The following is a 17811-nucleotide window of genomic DNA, read 5'->3' on the forward strand; positions in this document are numbered from 1 at the left end:
GGGGAGCAACTGTCTTTCTTTCTACCACAGGAGCAAAGTACTGGCAATGCCCTGTGTTATCATCAGCAGCAGTCACCTGTGCAAACAGAGGACAGGTCTCCACCGTGCCTCCTCAGCATGAGATGCGTCAATTTCCTGTAGAGCAGCCTATGTTTGAAATTCAGCACCTTTAGACTGAGATGTCTACACGTGTGCATTTCTGGAGTCAGAACTGGTGGGAAGAAAGCGCGCTGGTGTCAGGAAGAAATGAGTCTGGATTTTTCTGTCTCAACTGACAGAAGGGAAAGGCAAAGAATTTTCCAGAGGCTGTACATAAAAATTCTGACCTCAGGAATGCTCTATCTGTGCCTAAAAGAAAAATCCCCCAATGTCCCCCAAAATCAAAGAGGGGGAGGGAGAACCACATAAATCCTCTAAAGTAAAACTAAAAACCACAAAAGCAAAAAAGAAACATAACACCAAATCCTCAAAAAGCCAAAAAGCAACAAACAAAAAGTCAAGAGGCAAAACTACCAAAACAAAGAAACAAAGAAGAGAAAAGAAAAAAGCAAAAGAGAGAGCCAGGAATATAGCTCAGTGGCACAGCGTCTGCCTGGCAAGTGTGAGGTCCTGAGTTATATTCCCTGTGTGTGTGTGTGTGTGTGTGTGTGTGTGTGTGTGTGTGAGAGAGAGAGAGAGAGAGAGAGAGAGAGAGAGAGAGAGAGAATATGAACTACCTTTCTACTGATGAGATAGAAAAAGCAAAAAGCAAATTCATCCCCATGAGCTGTTGGTGTGCTCTAGTCAGGCAGCAATATTGAGTACTGATCTCACATTTATAAACCTTGGGGAAGGTAGGGCTGCAGGGAGTACCTCAGAACACCAAATGCAAAGGTAGCAGTTCTCCAATGCCAAGCAGTGTGTGCCTCAGCCGTGTGAGACTCGCCCAGCCCCTACCTCAGTTTGTACTCCGGTACTACAAGGATATGAGGGACTCCTGGAGTAGACTGATAGCAAAGCGTTTATCCCGTGCTTCTCAAGCCTCTCCAGCATCTCTAGGACATAGAAATAATCAGACAGCTCAGTGGTCCTGTGTCCTCTAGAGATAGCTCCAGGGAGCCCTGGCTGCAAAACACACCCCATAATATCTGGCCCTCTGAAAGTTGGCAGTATGGAGCAGAGTTGCTTATGCCAACTCTAACAAAATAATGAAGCCAGGTGGCAAAGAAAAGCTTCTCCTCCAGGATTGTCAGTAATTTGTGAGCCATTGCAAGAATCATAATCTTGCCCAAGGTCTTGGCATCTTTACAGAAGAAAGATTGAGCTGTTAGCACCAACTTTGGACTAACACCTCTTTTGCTACTAATCACTGTGTCCAAAAGTTATTGCTTCAGTTTTTGTGATATAATTTCCCTTTAAAACCTTCATTTTGTTCGACACCAAAACTCATAGTGAATATGCTAATAGTGACTAGGTTCAGAGTTTACTAAGGCATGCATTTTCCTATTGCAGTCCTATTCAATCCCCCAATATGGTCGTTTGGAGAAACATGGTTGTCATTTAGATCCGTCTGTTTGAAGGTGTGACAGCTACCTGGGAGCTCCTTCCCCATTTCGTATGTTTCCCACTCGCTTACATCATCACTGGTGGCACATGCATGACTTTTTCATCTCATCAGGTGGCTTGTACCACTGGAGGAACAAATTTAATCACTTTTATGGGATATGTATGCAACATATTCAAATCAGAGCTTCCGGCAGCCAGCCAGGAATCATGGCCTCCTCGTGAACACATTAAGGCAGGTACTTCCATTGGAGCTGTAGTTCTGGCTGCTGGACTATAAAGACCGCTGAGATCCTCCTGTGCAGGAGCAGGTATGAACTCCCTCACCCTGAGCTAACTGTCTGCCTTGGAATCCAGGGTGGGACAGCTGAGTGGCTCTGAGGGGATCTGAAGGGACCTGCTGTGTGTTGTCTTAATTTTCAAGTGAATCCTGTTCCTTGTGTACATCCATCTTTTTTTAAAAAAATAGTTTGTATTTTTATTATTTTACAAATTTTTATGTCAACCTATTTTACAATGAAAGCTAAGAGGATCTATAACTTGAAGTCCCACATGAAAATATTTTTGTGCTTATCATGTTGGACTTCCTTTGTTCTTTAAGAATTTGGAGTGTAGAGAACCTGGTGAATGGGGCAACCCTCCAGAAATTAGGCTGAATCTGGTCTCAAAGTGGCTTTTTCCAGCTTTATTTTACTTTGTGGGTAGGTGGTCTTGTAGTGTAGTCAATCACCACCTGTCATTTTAACATGATTAAAGTATAAATTGCCTTCCACTACCACTGCTCTGAAGAGGTCACCCTAGGTGTGTATTTAAAAATAAATTTCTTTCCAGACAAAGTCCCAAAATAAGATAAATAACAAAATCAGGGTTCATAGTCCAGCTCTGCCTCCTGTTATGTGATCTTTAAAGGCTCACTTATCTACTTTTCAAGACAACTAAATTATCTACGTGTTGATTACTGTAAACAATAATATATTTAAGTGGCGTACATTGTCTATTCCTGTATAATAATCTAAGAGTTTTGTTTTACTTTTTTTCCAAAATGTATTTGTTCTAACATTTGATGAATTCTCAATCTTTGTTTTCAATACGATCAAACCACTTGCTGCAGGATGGGGTTAGTAAATTTTTCAGATTCCTTTCCAATTTTCCACAATTGTGTCATTTTTTTTTTCTTTGAGTTAACATCACATTTTTATGTTGAATGCATAATGTTTTCATTGGGAGAACTATGGTGGAATAAAATAACATTTTCTTACATGATATAACCTTAACTCTTGCTTACCTCAAGCCTTGAAATTTTTCTTCTGGTCCAGAAAAAGGGAAAATGCAAAGAAGCTAATTTCGACTATTTTACCAATGGTTAATAAATCCATAATACTAAGGAATTTGAGTGTTGTATTCTGAATTTTTGTGTCTTTCACACCAAAATGTTTACAGTTGTCATATCTGCATCTATTTCAACTGTTTTTTTTTCTTCTTAAAACATTTTTGTTTATTTATTTGGCATAGGGTCTTGCTACACAGCTCAGACTCCTAGTGATCTTCCTGTCTCAGCTTCCTCAACGCTGGGATTACAAGCTGAGATCAAAGGCATGTGCCATCACACCCAACTTTGGTGGCCAGCATGTTGTGCCCAGGGTAGGGTTGGCTTTTTATAATTTTTTTAAATATACATTTATTTTCAATGTCATAATCAGACTATTACATTTAGCAACCAACAGCATGGGTACAAAAAAAGGTCTACATTAAACCTTTGTTGAAGGGGTTGGGAAGATGGCTCAGTAGAATAAGCACTTCCCTGGCAAGCGCAAAGACCTGAGATCAATCCCCAGTTCTGCCAAAACAACAACAGCAACAACAAAAACAAAACAAAAACCCCACAAAACCCCCAAACTTTGTTGAAATGTTTTATAGTTTCATAGAACATAAACTAAAATAACCTGCTATATAATTAGTCAAAAGTACTGTCCTCAAGTTTTTTGCCCATATGTGTGAGTATTGTCTAAAATGTGTCTACTTGGCAGCAGTAAGGGCCTGCCACCACAGTGCTTGGCTGAGTTCACAAATCTGTTGTAAGTTATAGCTTTCCTGTCACTTGTCTGGCTCTCCTCTCCTGACTGCTAAGCTTTATTTCCAGGAAGTACTTAAAACCTTTGGGTGCTGCCATAGCTACTGTTGCTGCTGGAACCACCATAGCCACTTTGCTTTCATGATTTGACAAAACACTGGCCTCTATCACCATAGGGTTCAGAGTTTCTTCCTCCAAAGTTTTCTTCCTTCATGGATCCAAAATTTGAAGACTTAACTGTTGTAATTGCTAAATTCATTGTAGTTTCCACCACCTCCATCATTGCTTCCACTACCACTGCCAAAGCTGCCCCTGATTTCTCTGTTGTCATAGCTGTCATGGCTGCCACTCCTGCCATAGCTACTTCCCTGGATTCCACAACCCTGTTCACACTCTGCTTTCTCCAGAGTAACCAGGGTTGCCTCCTCCACAGCCACCATCATTACCTAGTCCATTGCAGCCATCCTCACTGCCACCCTATCCACCTCCACCATGGCAGCCACCTCAGCTACCTTAAGTACTGAAGTTTTCTTTGTGACCAAAACTGTCATTGCCACCAAAACCACCTCCATGACCACTACAAATGTTTCCAGAACCACTTCAACCTCTTTGGATAGATGAAGCACTAGCCATCTTCTGCTTTGACAGGGCTTTCCTCACTTCAGTTATGGCCATTCACAGTATGGTATTGTTGAAGGACAGTCTTATCCCCAGAATCATGGTCATCAAAGATTAAAAAAAGCAAAGCACCTCCTCTTCCCACTGCTTTGGTTGGTCATGATTACAATCATTTTGATTTTTCCATTCTGTTCAGAATAATCTCATGAGTGTTGTTCTCCAGTCTCTTCTTTAATGCCACCAACAAAGATCTTCACTGTTAAGTGGGTTCCTGGTCTTTGGGAATCTCCTCTTGAGGCAGCTCTCTTTGGTTCCATAACTGTTCCATCCACTCGGTGTGCCCTTGCATCCATGGCTGCATCCACCCCCTCCACATTGGGATATGTGACAAACCCAATGTCCCTGGAATGCTTGGGGTTTTGATCCTTCATTACTACACAGTCTGTGAGGGTTCTCCATTGTTGAAAGTGGCTTCTCAGACTCTTATCAGTTGTTTTCAATCTCAGCCCTCCAATCAAGAGCTTCCACAGCTGTTTGGGTTCCTTAAGCAACTGACTTAGACATGAATACAGTCAGGAAAAAGACTGAAGATGCTTTCTCCATCGTGTGCATCAGGACAAAGGAATAAGCCACCAAAGGTAGTTAGCAGTCTACCATGTCTCATGTATCTTTTACTTATTTATTTTGTATTTTAGGGAAGGGTCTACAGGGTGTTTAGGGCCTCACTACTAGATTGGACTGGTAGTGATCTGCCTGTTTGCAGCCTCCCAAGAGCTGGGATTATAGGTGTGTGCCACCATGCCCAGTCTCAATTGCTGTTTTAGCGCTGGGGCGGGGCTGGCACAGCAGTCCAGGAGAGTGAACCCCCACCCCTCGGCCCCTGCACCTGCTTGCAGGTGCTTTAATCCGCTGAGCTATTTGGCCAGCCCTTTTTAAAGCTTTATAAATCCTTCCCACACCCATGAAGTTCTCCCACACTTTTAAAAATACTTAAAATGTTCTTAATCATTTTTTAAAGTTATAAACCTACATAATTTTAGCAACATACATGTAAGTATGGTACTGTAAAATCCCATGATATAGCAAAATATCCAGGATAAATAATTTAGATTAGGGCTGGCCAAATAGCTCAGTGGATTAAAGCACCTGTTTAGGCAGATGCAGGGGCTGGGTGTTCGATCCTGGGCTTGCCATGCCAGCCCCGTCCCAGGGGCATGTTGAGATGGCAATTGAGACTGGGTGTGGCGGTGTGCACCTGCAATTCCAGAACTTGGGAGGCTTGTAAGCAGGAGGATCACTATGAATCCAATCTATGCAGTGAGGCCCCATAGACCCTGTCCTAAAAAAAAAAATTTTTTTTTGGATTAATATCTTTGAAAACCCGTGAAACAATGAGCCCATGAAAGTTGAACCACAAAATAGTAAGGTACTACTGTATATTAAACGTGTTCCTTGATATAGGGGAATGAAACTCCTAAACTGGAAGATACTTGGACTGAGTTCACGTTCTCGGAAACTGAAGAATGAATTTTAGGAATGACAGAGGGTAAGACCAGAAGATGTTCATCGGGGGAAAGAAACCTCCTGTCCAAGAGAGGAACCAAAGAGGGACACGAGCAGGTTTCCCCAGAAGCTGTGTCTTCTAGGGATTTTTTATAAGGGAAAAAAAACATGAGGTCAGGCTGGTCTAAGGTGAAGAACATGAGAACTTGCTTAGGTGGGCATGAGTGGGACAAAAGTATGGTCAATTGAGGCGATCACAAGAACAATCACTCAGGTAAAATTGATTAAATGCAGTACCAAATGGGGAAGTGAGTCATGTAGCATGTGGGCATGGCAAGCGGGCATGAAAACAGAACAGGAACTTCTCCTGTGGTGGGCTGGGTTAGTGACTTCCAGGCATCCTTAGGGTGAGAGACTCATTTAGAATATCAGTCCTGGATGCTTAGCTTTAGGAAGGTATATGTGGCTGCATTTGTTTCCTCTTTTGTCTTGATGTCTGGCCCACAGCAGGGGTCTATCTCTCTAGGGTAAAGTCATCTTTTTCTGCCATACTGTCTCCTTGAGGGCACAGCTCTGACTTCCTATAATATTTTTATCTAGCTCAGCTGCCCACAACATTCATGATTCCAGAAGTACAGGTCTTACAAAATGTAAAACAAAGATTGCTTATTGTGATTAGAAATTCAGATTCTGACTTCTACCTTTAACTTGTGATGTATATCCCATTAAAGAATGACAAATTCAGCAAAAACTTCTTGTGTGTTAGAAATGATTGATTAAAAGTATTATGGTATGTCAAAATGAAAATTTAAGTGTATCACAAAATGTCATGGGAATTGTCATACTTCAAGTTTATATGGTTTTGATTTCTAAATTTCTGTGTAAAATATGTAATTATTGCCTTTTAATATTCTATAGGGATTTAAACAATAGAATATCCATGGTTGTTAGAAAATAACAGTTCCATTTTGTGTCTAAGGTGTTTGATAGTCAGATGAAGTGGTAATGCTAAGCTTACTGCCTCTTTTACAGGGTAATGTCATTAAACTCTTCTGGATGTTTAATAACTGAGGCTGGGAGATCAAAAATTAGAGAGACAGATGGGCTAAGATGTTAGCCAATATTTTGCTTCTAGCTCTCTGAGGACATAAGAGAACCTCTGCTGCAACATCATATAACTCAGTTGAGTCCCTAATTTTTTGATTAAGGAGATTATGGTACCACAGAGGCAAGTGATCAATGATGACTTAGCTCTTACCTCCTTGTTTATCTTTTCCTCTTTCCTGCCATCATTTCTCCCTGAGGTACACTTAGAGACCAAAGGATCCCTACATTTTGGGGACAGCCAGGAACCTAAATGCTAATTTTTGTTATAAACTGTAACCTTTTTAACCAATATTTAGTAAAATATTGTATTTTAAGTCCCACTGTACTAACTCTAGAGGCAGCCTTGAATCTGACTATTGCTAAGTAACATTTTCTGAGAAGCTTAACGATTCAAGCTTTTAAGTAAAAGAATGCACAGCTAGTGGTCTATTAATGCCTGTGTCACACATTTCCAATCAGTTAATCAATTGTAAGGCTCAAGAATCTATAAGGTCATAAAAATAAAAAAAATTAAATGCCTTTTATGCTCTTCAGTCTTTTTTGAAACCTTTGAGAAAATACTGAAACACTGAAAAAACTGAAAACACTCTCTTAAAAGTCAAATGAACGTAACTCTCATTTGCAAACACAGGCAGAAATGCATATTAAGCATTTTGAAGACACTTTGTTAGCAAGACAAAAATCAATTTCCAGCACACAGAAATTTGGATAAATATTTTGAAACACAACCAGTTGAAAATGAATCATGGACTGATAGCCACCCTGAGGGGACATTTCAGTCCGTGGAATGATGAATGTTTTGAAATTGGATACTAGAATTTCCAATTGTAGTTAACATTCCAGGGTCCGTTGAATGAATCTTCTATCCAAAGTGTTCAAGTTGACACTTATGATGGGGAAGAGTTAATTTCTAATGTTTACATTAATTTTTTAGCATGTTGTATATGGTTTTAGGCTTTCTATTCAAGGATATTTTACCCCTCATCTACATCCCCATCCTTTCTACTTCTTTTTTTCAATTTCAAGTGAGGATTTTGCTTAATTTCCCTGGCTGACTTCAGACTTTCAATCCTTCTCCTTCAATCTCTAAGGAATCTGGGATTATACATGTATATATTGATTTATATAATAAATATATATTCTAAAAGAGAATTTCCCAACTTTCATAAAACTTTCCAGGGAGGAAAAAAGGTTTGAACATTGCACACAGAGTATGAATCTTACGATGGGCTAAAGTGTATGCAGAAATGAATAAACTTTTATTCAAACCATTATGATTTATTCCTTTATTCATTAAACAAGTGTCTTGGCTTTATAAGACTCAGTTTGAGTTTTACCAACTGTTTTATGGACAAAAAAGAAGGTCTTCAGTCAGGTTGGTGCTTAGAGGTATACCTCACGTACGTGGCCTCTCCCATTGGTGAGGACATCAGTGGCATGTGTTTGGCTACCTTTCAACCACAGCAGGGATAGGCTACCAAGGGCATGATGGGAAGGAGGACTGGAACTCCACATGGGACAGCGTAGGTCTACAGAAACACCTGTGGCCTTTCCTGTGGGAATTTGATTTTAATACATCTTCCTTGAACCACATAATGATACACCATGCAAGAGAATGAACTGGTTCACTCCCTGAAAACTCTACACACAGCCTGATGCATCACAGCTGGACAAGAGGTCAGGAGGAAACACACTAGATCCTTTCTTCTTGTGGTACACAGAGGTTTCTAAGGAGTGGCAAGAAGGTAACAGGGAACTTCGAGTTCCTCAGTATCTACCTCCTCCTACAGATACCCCGGGACCCAGCACTCTTCAGTCCCTGGGTCCTTTATCCCTGCTGCAGAGCAATGAGATTACTGCATGCAACCCCAGTGACACTGCATAGGCTGCAAACCCTTTGGAAACACACTTAAGTGTTACATTTAAAACCTTTAAGAAGTTTTGAGCAACCACAGTGGGGAATGAGTTGGAGCTCCTGCTCCACAGTGGTGCTCCCGCCTTGCTCTGCATGCTCCTCATTTGATCTGAGTGTTGAGTGGATCCCAATTACCCTTCCTGTGAATGAAGCTCTCTCTGGGCTTAGATGACCATACTGTGAAGGTCACTTCCTGCCAAGGCTCTGCTATCACCCATGAGGGAATGCCTGACACCAAAAGAAGAGGTCAAATTCCCAAACTGAGACCTGAATATCTCCACTGCCAAGGGCAGGAGGTTACAGAGAAGTGCTGTGGAACCCCAGGGTCTTCTTGGGCAATACAGAGGGATTTACAAAGGCAACTGTGTAATTCCCCTGGACCCAGCACAAGTCTTGCTCTGGTCACCACTAATCCTCCACCTTCACTGAGAACATTTCTTGTGCTGAGTTGGCCCCTAGAGAAATGATCAAGTGAGGATCCTTGGGCTAGAAGACTTCTGGAGCCTCAGGCTGGCCCTCCAGAAGTGCACCACAGCAGTACCCAATGCTGGTGCTGGGGAGAAACCTTTAGCAACATAACGTGAGGAAACATAGAAGATACAACTACAAAGCACTAAGTAGAGGTGGCGGGCTAAGCATAAGAGGTATGAAACATCTAGAGTGAGTTTGTGGCATGAATCTTGAAATTTTTGTGAAATGAACATATTCTTGGTGAAACTCAGCTTCCAAACATGGCTCAATAAGGACAGTTGTCTTCAGTCATTTAAAATAAAATAGGGAATATATGGAAATCTTTTCACAAAGGAAATGTCAGACACAGTCACTGAACATGTTAAAACTTTAATAAATGCAATTTTGTAAAAGAATTTAAAAACAGAGTAAGAAAGGCACACTTTTCATACTAAGACTAACTGTACCAACTTCAAATCCTTAAAGATAATCCCAGTGGGAAAAAAAATGAGTACAACGGTATTGATAAACATAACATGGAAATTTTTGAATCAAAATATTAGAAGAAGCCATCCAGCAAGACATAAGTAAATATGGTTGCATTAGTTGAGCTACTGTGGGACAGAATGTTCTTTAGGCAGGTAGGGAGGCATGTGGCTGTTGGTCTAGCTACTTCGGCAGCTGAGTGAGGCAAACAGATAACAGTTCAAAGCCAACCTGGGGTAATTATGCAGACACAAATTGTTCATTAAAAGTAGGTCTGCTTGTGAAGTTCAGTGCTTTCACACACATCCATTCCCCTGTGAATGAGGAGGAACTCAGGGAAGGGACCAGACCCAGCATCTGCCCTGGTAGTTTACAAATTGCAACCAACTAAAAGGCTATGGAAAAGAAGACTAAAAGGTTCCAGAAAGTTTAAATGTAAGGGGACTTGAGACATGGGCTTGCCCTAAAAATCTAGGAAGGGTCAGCATCCAGGGAGTCAGTTCTCAATGGGACTCAGATCCAGCATGCCCAATGCCTAGTTGGGAGCTAGGTCACTCCCTTCCCTCGTTCCTCTTCATTTGTTCAGTGAAGAACTTGGGTGTAGGGATCTCAGGGGGCTTGTCCAACTCCAAGTTGGGTGCTTCTTTGATGTTGCACATCAGCGCATCTTTGTTCAGTCCACATGATGCCTTCAGTTACCTCTGGTGCTCATCCTTTGCTTGAGCCCTGCCCCAAGGTTTCATCACCCCAGCTCTTCAGAGCACTGGGAAGGTGACCCCGGCCTCACAGCCTCCTCCACAGCCCTCATGCTCACGATCCGCTCGCCTTGCACTCTGACATCCTACTTTCCAATCAGAAACCTCACACTCCCACACTCTGCTCCCCCAGTTTATCTTTCTCTAAGCCTTGTGTGTTAGGAGCACATGCAGAAATCCAGCCAGCTTCTAATGATAAGAACAGAGAACTGGGGTAGCTCAGCGTAGAGCGCTAGTCACTGGGTTCGATCCCAGTGCTGATCAGACAAAAGATAAGAACAATGTCTGTTTTTCACTCGGAACTCTCACCTCTTCAACCATTATTTAACACAGCTTAAAAAAACTCTCTTGTAAAAGTGCAAAGAGTAAATGTTTTAGGTTTTGCAGGTGACTTGCTTTTTAAGGACTGCTCAGTTCTGCCAGTGAACTACAAAATCAGTCATGAGCAATGCGTAAGCAAATGAGGGCTGTTGAATTTCAATAAAATTTTGTTCATAAAAACAGGCAGTGGCCAAGATTTAGTCTTCAGGCCATACCTTGAGACCCCCTGCTCTGGTGGCAGCCACCTCCACCTGGCCCTTCCCCCATCACTGGTTGATCACTGGCTTCTCTGCTGTAGTCCGCTGGTAGCCTCTTGAAGGCTGACTCTGTGCCCTCCACTTTTAAACCCTCACATCTACTACTGAGCCTTATGTGGAACTCCCAGGAGTGTAATACTAGTTCAAAATTTATGTACTGTGAGAAACATGTATTTAAATGACTACAGAAATTTTAGAGGAAAGATCACAATATTGCAATAGAATACAGAATTTAAAAACCCAAATTTATACAGAGGACACTATTTCTCTTTCTCTGAAAGAGAAACCAAAGGGGTCCTTTGATAATACACCAGTGAATAAAACTGGGCAATGCACACTGTCCTCTGGCCTCTCATCATTCCATGTACTAGGGCAGCTCTAACCCATGCAATCAATAAAAATAAATCCAATTGCCAGGAATGAAAGTGCCATTTTTTACAAACATGCTAATTTTGCAGATATGCAATTCAGTGACTCAACATAGGACTATTTTATATACATGTATCAGATCCTTGCATTAATCATCCTGGTGGAGTTAATCTAAATGAGAGTTTCTTCCCTTCTGTGTAAACAGGGTGATCGATTACCATTTCTCAGCCCTTCTACAACCTGCAAATGCACTTAGGGTTTTACCAGTGGACACCAATTTTCAAGGTGTTGCATTTCAAACCTTGAAGCCTCTACATAAACTTGCTGTGTCCCTTGCCCAGGAGGTGGTGGAGACCTATCTGCTCTCCCACCTGGTGCCTGCTTCAGCAGAGAGCTCAGGGAACTGTCATTACTTTCCTGCTCTGATGCAAGTTTGGGCTCCTGTTGCCATAAACCACTTGGATCCTGGTATGCCAAAAATCGGTCATGGAATGGCAACTGATAATTCTGTTGGCAATACAGAGGCTGTGACAGTGGCTGCAGATGGTGTCCTCAAGGGTCAGGCTGCTGTCCATGAAATAACATATACTGATAATAGTAGTTGTACACTTCCTGTTGCTGGTCTGTCCCCTGGCTAGTGAAAACATAATGGGAATGGAAGGGCAGAGAATGGTGGCTTTGCCATGCCTCAGACCTGGCATTTTCAAAATGCTGCACAGATGTACTAACATAAATAAATTTGGCTGGTGTGTACATGGAAGAAGGTCCACTTGTTTGGGTACCTTGATATTCGGGGGAACACCCTTGTTCGCTGTTGATGCCTAGGATTACAGAGTCACCTGATCTCACATGTCCAATGGGGCTGGTCTGTGTTTCCAGTGAAGAGTAGCCAGCTCCACAGACTAGTGTCTCCTGGTCACCCAAAGCAGTCTGCTTCGTGGAAGAGTCATCAGATTGTACCTGGCTGTTTGGGAAGATCAAGGCCTGAGCCCTTTGTGTAGGGAACCTGTTTAATTTCTTGATGGCAAAGATTCTCTCTTTCTCTTCAGGTGGGAGTCTGCATCTCTTACCTTGGAACCAATTCTAAAACAAACAGAAAAATACTTCAGTTAAATTCAATTGTCTAAAGGATCTACAAAATGCAGTACAGGGTTTCAGTATAAATCGTGAGGGGATTTGACGACCTTGGCAGATATAAAAGTTACATTTCTTTTTTTTTTTTGCAGAACCGGGGATTGAACTCAGGCCCTTGTGCTTGCCAGGGAAGCGCTTATTCCACTGAGCTAACTCCCTGGCCCCAAAAGTTACATTTCTTGTTATATAGGTCTTGCTTTAATTTGGTCTTAACCATCCAACAGAAAAGTATAAAAATAAGGTATAAAATGTAGAGCCATATTAATATGCTGAGCTGTAAAAGGCTCAAGTCAACAACTTCTGACACTGCCAGTCCTATGGATAACCCACTACTATTATGGACTATTGGAATATATTGGATTATTTTGCTGAATTCACACACCTAAGATATTTAAATGGCAATGGAATACCCATCTCTGACAAAATTAAACAAAAAAGGGGATATAAACTTTATACAAGATAGGATAGATATACAGCTACTTTCTTTTAAGTGAATGAATAGAAAGTTTTGTGCTAATAGTGTTTGGACAGGATAACATGTCTGCATCTTGTACTGTGAATAACTACTATAAAGACAACAATATGCAATATATTAATTATTGTAACTGTCCTACTAACCCATTTTGAAATTGTCTTATTGCTATTCATTTCTCAATAAAATTAATAAAAATAAATTCAGCTGTCTAGTAATAAATAAGGCATTTCTATTTTTTCTTTTATTAATTTTATTGAAAAACAAATAGCAATGAGACAGTTTCAAAACCGATTAGTAGGACAGTTTCAATAATTAATACATTGTATATTGCTGTCTTTATAGTGGTTATTCACAGTACAAGATGCAGACTTGATATCCTGTCCACAAACACTATTAGTACAAATCTTTCTTCTCATTGAACTAAGAGAAAGTAGCTGTATATCTATCTTAACTATTTTGTATATACAGATACAAAATGGTCCTTCATTTATATCCCCTTGTTTTGTTTAGTTTTGTCGGAGATGGGTATTCCATTGCCATTTAAGTATTGTAGGTGTGTGAATTCAGCAAAATACTCCAATATAGTCCAGTAGTCCATAATAGTAGTGGGTTATCCATAGGACTGGCAGTGTCAGAAGTTGTTGACTTGAGCCTTTTACAGCTCAGCATATTAATATGGCTTTACTTTTTATACCTCATTTTTATACTTTTTTGCTGGATGGTTAAGACCAAGATAAAGCAAGAGCTATATAACAGGAAATGTAACTTTTATATATGATAAGGTCAGTCAAATCCCCTAAGGATTTACCCTGAAACCCTGTACTGCAGTTTGTAGATCCTTTGTCAGTGTCAGCCATGTGGATGAGTCAAGGCCTTTGCTTGAACAGTTTGCTTTCTGTAAAAGCCTGAGAGAATGTTTTCTCTCCATGTGACTCCTCTTAGGCACACTCTACATAGTCAATCATTTCCACTGTGGCCTCATAATCTCCTTGATCAGAAAATTGGGGACATAACTGAGTCACAGGTTGTTGCAGTACAGGTTCTCTTATGTCCTGAGTCCTCAGGAACATTTTCTAGGTCAGCTTGGCCTCAGAGTTATTATTATATTGCTTCCTGAACACTGGGTAACATGCTAAATGAAGGCCACCCTGCCTTCGGTGGCACTTGTTACGGAAGTTTTGAAGTGTGCAGAGTTCCAAACTCCCAACTACTTCCATAGCTTACAGTGCCCCTTCCTGATTTGCAAATTGTGGTTTTCAAAATCACCCCCGACCAGTCTGCAACTTATTTATAATTTTCAGCATTTACAGAACATTCTCCCACAAAGACATTGTTACACCTTCTTTATTCACTCAGACTGTCCTACAAAGATCCCTTCGCAATCAATGTATCCTCAAATATATTCTTAAATGCATTGTATTCAAATTTCATGTACAGAGAAAGAGGGGCTTTTCATAACCAAGCAAATGTTTTAATCTATAATTTATATCCATAAAATGATAACTATTCAGGGAAATCAGAGTCCCATGACTTCTGGGGAGAGTGTGCATGTAATAAAATGCTATTGCAGCCTATCCATGATAACAACTCAATTGCTGGAGGAGAGCTTGGAATCTTTTTGCATTTTATGTGTTTGGTACAGGGTCTCACTAGGCAGCTTAGACTCGTAGTGATCCTGCTGTTTTCAGCCTCACCAATGCTGGGATTACAGGTGTGCACCACCATGCCTGGACTTGGATTTTGAGTGTCTGGCAGCATTTTGTGATTTGCATCTATCTTGACGTCCTGTCTCCATAGGGTGAAAAGTGATAGCATAGTACTTAGAAGGCTTATTGATGCACATTCATCTCTGCCCAATATCAGCTGTCATGTTTATAATTGACACCTTCCAACATGCCACCAACAAAGAAGACATTTGTGGAAGCCTCTTGTGACCCTGGGAAATGTATAGTGCTGGGCAAGTGAGGCCTAGTCTTTCCTTCTGCACTGGATACTGTGCTATTTAACTTTTTAATTTTGTCACATGTTTGGGGCTTCATTTGCATATCCAACTTCACATGTCCAAACCCAAATTTACAATGTCTCTAACACAGAGCTGCTACCTATCCAAACCTTCATTTATTAATTATACATAAATCCACTTTTCCACTGGTTTAAGTAAAAACCTAGGATCCTTCTTGTCCTGTTCTTCTCCCGCTATATGTCAAAGACCTCAGCAAACTCTCAGCTCTACCTTGAAAACATAGAAAGTCTTCCAAGGCTGAGGCATGCCACAGCCAGTTCAATGGTCTGAAAATCACAGTCTGTATCCTGAAGAATTATGAATATTACTTAACTGGTCTATGCTTCTGAGTTTTTCTCACCAACTTTTTAAAAAAATAAAATGCATGTGCAATGTATCCATACAGATAGTGAAATGCATAAAAATGACTGTTATGTGAAGTGGCACACTTTGGAACACTTTCATAAGTTCTTCTACTTTTCTTATTATGTACACAACCATATACATCCACAGAAAACTTTGAATATTGGACTTACATGAATGACACCAATTTTGCAGTGGAGTTCACTGGCTAGTTCTTTCTTTGTTGAGGAGGTAGGGTAAGGATTTTCTTCAAATGCTTGTTTCAGAATCTGTAATTCCGCCTTTGTAAATTTGTGTGGAGGCTTTGTCTTCCGTTTTCTACATTTTCTTTTCTGAGCTTCCTTATGTTCATCTTTTTTACCGCAAGATTCTGAAAAATGTGGAAACACCCAAAGAAACATGATTATCAGTGGCATTTAAAAACAGATCATTTGTGCTGTAACAACTCCTTATTTAAGATTTATAAGACTGAAACATTATACCTATTAAGAATGAAATTAATAATAAAGTAATAGACTTTTAAGATAATAAAGATAAAATGAGATTTAAATCTATCTTTCTTTCTTTCTTTCTTTCTTTCTTTCTTTCTTTCTTTCTTTCTTTCTTTCTTTCTTTCTTTCTTTCTTGACAGGTTCTAGCTTTATAGTGTAGTCTGGTCATGAACTCTGCACATAGCCCAGGCTTGCTTTGTACTCACACCCATCCTCTTCCCTCAGCCTCCTGAGTGCTGAGATTATAAGTGTGCACCAGCATGCCCAGCTGAGAGATTGCTTTTTGATATCCATTTTGTTGTTGTTGTTGTTGTTGTTGTTTATTTGTTTTGCAGTACTGGGGACTGAACCCAGGACCTTGCGCTTGCCACAGAGGCACTTATCCTACTGAGTTATCTCAGAGATTGTTTTTTGAAATGAGATTGTTAATGCACATATGATAGCATAGCACTGTATATCTATAATCCCCAATTCTGGGGCAGGAGGATGTTTTAATTAGCAGGAGAAGAACAGCCAGAGAAACTTAGTAAGATCTACTTAAAATATATATTAACTAAATAAAATGACATTCTTTAAGATTTCTAGAAAAATGAACTATTTCTTAGGCATGACACATAATTATTGGAATATAAAAGGGGAGACCAGTGAAAAAGACACAGACCTGCAAAGATACTTAACATCACTAATCAGCAAAAAAAAAAAAAAAGTTATAGTTTGTTCCTAGTTGTTCCCCCTAAAGCCTGATGCAGTCATGGGGTGGACTTCTACAGGTTGTGACTAATTCATGATCCGATGCTGGTATTATGGCAGTGAGTGCTACACCCACCCTGGGCAGGTAGCCTGTGCTGTATAAGGAAGGGAGAGAGACTTGCTAGCTGCCACAGCTGCTCTTCCTCCCTTTACTCTTTGCTGTTTTCTGCCGCCATGAATGGCTGCCCTCTGCCATGTGTCACTATGTGTTGGGGCTGGCTGCATACGGACTGAAACCTCCACTAACTGTGAGCTAAATACATCTTTCCTTCCTTCATTTTGGGTGTCAGGTATTTTGTCCCAGCAATGAGAAGAGAGTCAAGGAGACAGAAAAAACCCTCAAATCTCTAGATATCTATCACCACATATTATTTAGAATGGCCATTATTTAAAAACCAGAAAAAAATGTAGCTAAAGATTTATTAAAGTCGGAAACATGGTGTACAGTCTGTGGAAACACAATATGGTATAGCTTGTATGGCAGTTTTCCAAAAAATTAAACACTATATTATCCAACAATTATGCTCACATGAGGTACCTAAAGGAGTGCAATTCACAGGTATAACCTCAATAAAATGGTATTTTCCCAGGGCCGAGGAAAGGCAGCACTATGGAGTCAGTGTTCCACAGGTACAAGCACCAGGTATGGCAAGGGGAGAGGACACAGGGGATGGTGATACCCCAGTGGGAGCATGCCCGCTCCCCTGAAGACTAAGCTAAAAAGGCTCCAATGCTCCAGTTGATGTCATGCTTTATCAGCATTTAAAAAAATCCCCACAATCCTATGAAAGAAATTGCCCAGGACTATAAAACATGAATCTATATATCAAAATTTATGCAAAGAGAGATTTTGCCTTAATCTCAAAGCCATCACCAGAGAACTAAAGCACATGAAAACTCATGGCATCATTTCTGATGGTGGAGCACCCATAATCTGAGTCTATCTGACAGAACTCAGCTGCCAAAACTGTTGCCATGGGGTTGAAATTCCTAACACCATGTCCTAAGGTTCACAGTCAAACAGGATCACTGAGCTTCACTTAATTGGAAAATACCTGGGAAACTACTTAGTGAATGAGAGAAAACATTCATAGATTTCACTAGAGAGGTAACATTGAAGAATGACATTGTTTGCTGGATTTTTTTTCTTTTTGAGATGGGGGCTTATTATTATTATTATTTTTTTTTGAGTTTTCTTTTTT

At 40.5% G+C, this 17811-nt stretch overlaps 1 protein-coding gene across 1 annotated transcript in view; it reads right to left on the bottom strand.

The window, feature by feature from the left end:
• Positions 1-9590: 9590 nt before the first annotated feature.
• LOC111817645 overlaps positions 9591-17811 on the bottom strand; it is a 24506-nt gene continuing 16285 nt past the window's right edge. The window contains exons 2-3 of the mRNA XM_023719137.1: positions 15542-15738; positions 9591-12477 (exon numbers count right to left, since the gene is read on the bottom strand). Of these exons, the coding sequence (XP_023574905.1) occupies positions 11947-12477; positions 15542-15738 (728 nt within the window). The 3' untranslated portion in view covers positions 9591-11946. The remainder of the gene's footprint in view (positions 12478-15541; positions 15739-17811) is intronic.

This window comes from Octodon degus, unplaced genomic scaffold (assembly GCF_000260255.1).
Source record: "Octodon degus isolate 3935 unplaced genomic scaffold, OctDeg1.0 scaffold00005, whole genome shotgun sequence".
NCBI classification, from domain to species: Eukaryota; Metazoa; Chordata; class Mammalia; order Rodentia; family Octodontidae; genus Octodon; species Octodon degus.